The sequence below is a fragment of the Oncorhynchus gorbuscha genome, unplaced genomic scaffold (genome assembly GCF_021184085.1).
Source record: "Oncorhynchus gorbuscha isolate QuinsamMale2020 ecotype Even-year unplaced genomic scaffold, OgorEven_v1.0 Un_scaffold_2649, whole genome shotgun sequence".
NCBI lineage: Eukaryota > Metazoa > Chordata > Actinopteri > Salmoniformes > Salmonidae > Oncorhynchus > Oncorhynchus gorbuscha.
Window position 1 is genome coordinate 22,501 of NW_025747103.1, and position 6,333 is coordinate 28,833.

Here is a 6,333-nt window from a genome sequence, read left to right on the forward strand (position 1 = left end):
AGGTAGTGTGGTACCATGAGGTAAAGGCTGTGTTATTTCCAGGTTGTGCGGTACCGTGAGGTAGAAGAGCATCACACTCAGGTCCAGTGGTTCTGGCAGACCCTAGAGGACTTCTCCAACGAGGAGAGGGTTCTGTTCATGCGCTTCGTCTCGGGACGGTCCAGGCTGCCCGCCAACACAGCTGACATCTCCCAGAGGTTCCAGATCATGAAGGTGGACAGGGTAAGACAACCACCGCTGCCAACACACACATATACCAACACACACACACACACATACCAACACACACACACACATCTCCCAGAGGTTCTAGATCATGAAGGTGGACAAGGTAAGACAACCACCGCCTCCAACATACACACACACACACACACGTAAACACACACACACACACCTCCCAGAGGTTCCAGATCATGAAAGGGGTGAGTGAGAAAGGCCATCCCCACCGACTGATCTCGGTTCAGACGATAAGGTGCCGACATCAGCTGTTGGCCAGACTAGACATGGTTAGGGCTGATCTCGGTTCAGATGATAAGGGGTCGACATCAGCTGTTGGCCAGACTAGACATGGTTAGGGCTGATCTCGGTTCAGATGATAAGGGGCTGACATCAGCTGTTGGCCAGACTAGACATGGTTAGGGCTGATCTCGGTTCAGATGATAAGGGGTCGATAGTGTTCATCTCGTCCTGTGTCTGTCTGTATTATTCTATACAGACAGTGTTTGTCTCATCCTGTGTCTGTCTGTATTATTCTACACAGACAGTGTTTGTCTCATCCTGTGTCTGTCTGTATTATTCTATGCAGACAGTGTTTGTCTGTCTGTGTTATTCTATACAGACAGTGTTTGTCTCATCCTGTGTCTGTCTGTATTATTCTACACAGACAGTGTTTGTCTCATCCTGTGTCTGTCTGTATTATTCTACACAGACAGTGTTTGTCTCATCCTGTGTCTGTCTGTATTATTCTATGCAGACAGTGTTTGTCTGTCTGTGTTATTCTATACAGACAGTGTTTGTCTCATCCTGTGTCTGTCTGTGTTATTCTATACAGACAGTGTTTGTCTCATCCTGTGTCTGTCTGTATTATTCTACACAGACAGTGTTTGTCTCATCCTGTGTCTGTCTGTATTATTCTACACAGACAGTGTTTGTCTCATCCTGTGTCTGTCTGTATTATTCTATGCAGACAGTGTTTGTCTGTCTGTGTTATTCTATACAGACAGTGTTTGTCTCATCCTGTGTCTGTCTGTGTTATTCTATACAGACAGTGTTTGTCTCATCCTGTGTCTGTCTGTATTATTCTATGCAGACAGTGTTTGTCTGTCTGTGTTATTCTATACAGACAGTGTTTGTCTCATCCTGTGTCTGTCTGTCTGTTATTCTATACAGACAGTGTTTGTCTCATCCTGTGTCTGTCTGTATTATTCTATACAGACAGTGCTTGTCTCATCCTCTCTCTGTCTGTATTATTCTACACAGTGTTTATAGCATGTTGTCTGAAGTAACATTGTTTCCCTCAACTTGAGTCTCATGTAACCTAAAAGTCTTATTTTTCATTTGTTAAACAAAACCCACGCTCAATTCTTTGGGAGGCCGTAGAAGCATTGGATTCTGTTCTTTCCGATCGTTTAAATAAATCAAACATCTGACCTGGATTATCATCCGTAGGATGATTTGAGAAAACGGCGTTCTTGATCCATGCCAGAGTGTGTTCCCCCAGTCTAAATACCAGTGTGTGTTCCCCCAGTCTAAATGCCAGTGTGTGTTCCCCCAGTCTAAATGCCAGTGTGTGTTCCCCAAGTCTAAATGCCAGTGTGTGTTCCCCCAGCCTAAATGCCAGTGTGTGTTCCCCCAGTCTAAATGCCAGTGTGTGTTCCCCCAGTCTAAATGCCAGTGTGTGTTCCCCCAGTCTAAATACCAGTGTGCGTTCCCCCAGTCTAAATGCCAGTGTGCGTTCCCCCAGTCTAAATGCCAGTGTGTGTTCCCCCAGTCTAAATGCCAGTGTGTGTTCCCCCAGTCTAAATGCCAGACTGTGTTCTCCCAGTCTAAATGCCAGTGTGTGTTCCCCCAGTCTAAATGCCAGTGTGTGTTCCCCCAGCCTAAATGCCAGTGTGTGTTCCCCCAGTCTAAATGCCAGTGTGTGTTCCCCCAGCCTAAATGCCAGTGTGTGTTCCCCCAGTCTAAATACCAGTGTGTGTTCCCCCAGTCCCAGTCTAAATGCCAGTGTGTTCCCCCAGTTGCCAGTGTGTTCCCCCCCCCAGTCTAAATGCCAGTGTCTAAATACCAGTGTGTGTTCCCCCAGTCTAAAAATGCCAGTGTGTGTTCCCCCAGTCTAAATACCAGTGTGTGTTCCCCCAGTCTAAATGCCAGTGTGTGTTCCCCCAGTCTAAATGCCAGTGTGTGTTCCCCCAGTCTAAATACCAGTGTGTGTTCCCCCAGTCTAAATACCAGTGTGTGTTACCCCAGCCTAAATGCCAGTGTGTGTTCCCCCAGTCTAAATGCCAGTGTGTGTTCCCCCAGTCTAAATGCCAGTGTGTGTTCCCCCAGTCTAAATACCAGTGTGTTCCCCTAGTCTAAATGCCAGTGTGTGTTCCCCCAGTCTAAATGCCAGTGTGTGTTCCCCCAGTCTAAATACCAGTGTGTGTTACCCCAGCCTAAATGCCAGTGTGTGTTACCCCAGCCTAAATGCCAGTGTGTGTTCCCCCAGTCTAAATGCCAGTGTGTGTTCCCCCAGTCTAAATGCCAGTGTGTGTTCCCCCAGTCTAAATGCCAGTGTGTGTTCCCCCAGTCTAAATACCAGTGTGTTCCCCTAGTCTAAATACCAGTGTGTGTTCCCCCAGTCTAAATGCCAGTGTGTGTTCCCCCAGTCTAAATGCCAGTGTGTGTTCCCCCAGTCTAAATGCCAGTGTGTGTTCCCCCAGTCTAAATGCCAGTGTGTGTTCCCCCAGTCTAAATGCCAGTGTGTGTTCCCCCAGTCTAAATGCCAGTGTGTGTTCCCCCAGTCTAAATGCCAGTGTGTGTTCCCCCAGTCTAAATGCCAGTGTGTGTTCCCCCAGTCTAAATGCCAGTGTGTGTTCCCCCAGTCTAAATGCCAGTGTGTGTTCCCCCAGTCTAAATCCCAGTAAATGCCAGTGTGTGTTCCCCAGTCTAAATGCCAGTGTGTGTTCCCCCAGTCTAAATGCCAGTGTGTGTTCCCCCAGTCTAAATGCCAGTGTGTGTTCCCCCAGTCTAAATGCCAGTGTGTGTTCCCCCAGTCTAAATGCCAGTCTAAATGCCAGTGTGTGTTCCCCCAGTCTAAATGCCAGTGTGTGTTCCCCCAGTCTAAATGCCAGTGTGTGTTCCCCCAGTCTAAATGCCAGTGTGTGTTCCCCAGTCTAAATACCAGTGTGTGTTCCCCAGTCTAAATGCCAGTGTGTGTTCCCCAGTGTGTGTTCCCCAGGTCTAAATGCCAGTGTGTGTTCCCCCAGTCTAAATGCCAGTGTGTGTTCCCCCAGTCTAAATACCAGTGTGTATACCAGATACATTACAAGAGAATGTTGATGATGTAATGAACACCTACCTCTTCCACCCCCCTCTCTCTGCCCCCCCGTCTCCCCCCGTCTCTCTCTGTTCCACCCCCTCTCTCTGTCCCTCCCCCGTCTCTCTCTGTTCCACCCTCTCTCTCTACCTCTTCCCCCACCTCTCTCTGTTCCACCCCCCCCTCTCTGTCCCTCCCCCCTCTCTGTCCCTCCCCCTCTCTCTCTACCTCTTCCCCCACCTCTCTCTGTTCCACCCTCTCTCTCTACCTCTTCCCCCACCTCTCTCTGTTCCCCCCTCTCTCTCTACCTCTTCCCCCACCTCTCTCTGTTCCACCCCCTCTCTCTCTCTACCTCTTCCCCCACCTCTCTCTGTTCCACCCCCTCTCTCTCTACCTCTTCCCCCACCTCTCTCTGTTCCACCCCTCTCTCTCTACCTCTTCCCCCACCTCTCTCTGTTCCACCCCCTCTCTCTCTACCTCTTCCCCCACCTCTCTCTGTTCCACCCCCTCTCTCTCTACCTCTTCCCCACCTCACTCTGTTCCACCCCCTCTCTCTACCTCTTCCCCCACCTCTCTCTGTTCCACCCCCTCTCTCTCTACCTCTTCCCCCACCTCTCTCTGTTCCACCCCTTCTCTCTCTACCTCTTCCCCCACCTCTCTCTGTTCCACCCCCTCTCTCTACCTCTTCCCCCACCTCTCTCTGTTCCACCCCCTCTCTCTCTACCTCTTCCCCACCTCACTCTGTTCCACCCCTCTCTCTACCTCTTCCCCCACCTCTCTCTGTTCCACCCCTCTCTCTCTACCTCTTCCCCCACCTCTCTCTGTTCCACCCCCTCTCTCTCTACCTCTTCCCCCACCTCTCTCTGTTCCACCCCCTCTCTCTACCTCTTCCCCCACCTCTCTCTGTTCCTTCCCCCCCCCTCTCTCTCTACCTCTTCCCCCACCTCTCTCTGTTCCACCCCCCTCTCTCTACCTCTTCCCCCACCTCTCTCTGTTCCACCCCCTCTCTCTCTACCTCTTCCCCCACCTCACTCTGTTCCACCCCCTCTCTCTCTCTGTCCCCCCTCTCTCTGCCCCTTCTCCTCCCCCCGTCTCTCTCTGTTCCCCCTCTCTCTACCCCCCTCTCTCTGCCCCCCATACAGCCATATGACAGCCTGCCGACCTCCCAGACCTGTTTCTTCCAGCTGCGCCTGCCTCCTTACTCCAGCCAGACGGTGATGGCAGAGAGACTCCGCTACGCCATCAACAACTGTCGCTCCATCGACATGGACAACTACATGTTGTCACGCAACGTAGACAACGCCGAGGGCTCGGACACCGACTACTGACCAACCACAGTCTGCCCACACACACACACACACGCAACATAGACAACGCCGAGGGCTCGGACACGGACTACTGACCAACCACAGTCTGCCCAGACCAGATGCACCCTCACCGCACACACACACACACACACACACAGACAACGCCGAGGGTTCGGACACAGACTACTGACCAACCACAGTCTGCCCAGACCAGATGCACCCTCACACACACACACACACACACACACACACACACACACACACACACACACACACACACACACACACACACACACACACACACACACACACACACACACAACGAGACCCAGGAAAGACCGGGCCTGGATGGAATATAGGCTGTCCTCTCACAGACCCTCACCACACACACACACACACACACAACGAGACCCAGGAAAGACCGGGCCTGGATGGAATATAGACTGTCCTCTCACAGACCCTCACCACACACACACACAACGAGACCCAGGAAAGACCAGGCCTGGATGGAATATAGACTCTCCTCTCACAGAGCGTCACGCAGCAGAAACCCAGAAGGAGGGCATCTTCTTCGTTGCCCGTTATGAACATACAGTAGGAAGTCACAGAGCAGCAACAACAGAGTGTTCATTTACCTGAATGGAAAAAGGCCCGGCTCACTTATTCCATGTTTCTCTACCACTCTCAACACATAAGACATAATGGATGGATTTGATTCAATGTTTTTATTTTTCACCGAATGGGTTTTTATTAGTAATGTTTTTTAGTTTTAAGCAAATTTTAAAAACCAGAAGCAGTTCACTGATTATTATTATTATTATTATTATTATTATTAGTATTATTATGCTTGTTTTTTTCATCACTTCATTTCTTTCAGGGTTTTCTTTTTTAGCATGGAGGTATGTTTATTTAGTCGTTGGGAAAATGTGTATAAGAGTATATTCATTCACCCCAAATGAAGAAGAACATTTAAAATAATGTTGTACAATTGTGTATAATGTTTCAGTTAAGGAAAATGTTTTACCTAAATATCCATATTTATTTTTGTTTTCATTTTTTTTTTAATTGCCAATGCTGTGTTTCCTAAAGCAGGAACAAAACCACAATAAAATGCTTCAGAACGGACTTGTTTAAGGTTTATTCTGTGATCAATAGTGGGGTCTTGGAAGTGGTCGGTTTAGAAATTAAAACCAACGTGAAATCAGAATATTACAATTATAATACAAAACGTTATGGAGAAACACTTTGTTTCGCAGAAAACAAAATATCATCACATGTATTTTTTATTATAGTATAAAAATGTCACAAAAGGCCACCTTTTAGGGAGGTAAAGTAAATCAACCTTGGAACATTGTCCCCAAAAAATATTTACACCAACAAAACAAACAAAACTCCTTCCCATCGTTTGAGTCAGAAGACATTGTTCAACAATGTGTATGTTGTTCACACATGAGCCAGTTTAGAATCAGATATTGTTTACGTCACATGGTATCTGGTGTCAGATATTGT

General features: G+C 48.5%; 1 protein-coding gene across 1 annotated transcript in view; it reads left to right on the forward strand.

The window, feature by feature from the left end:
• LOC124026220 (probable E3 ubiquitin-protein ligase HERC1) overlaps positions 1-5,127 on the forward strand; it is a 25,985-nt gene extending 20,858 nt beyond the window's left edge. The window contains exons 6-7 of the mRNA XM_046339335.1: positions 43-222; positions 4,660-5,127. Of these exons, the coding sequence (XP_046195291.1) occupies positions 43-222; positions 4,660-4,845 (366 nt within the window). The 3' untranslated portion in view covers positions 4,846-5,127. The remainder of the gene's footprint in view (positions 1-42; positions 223-4,659) is intronic.
• The last annotated feature ends 1,206 nt before the right edge of the window (positions 5,128-6,333 follow it).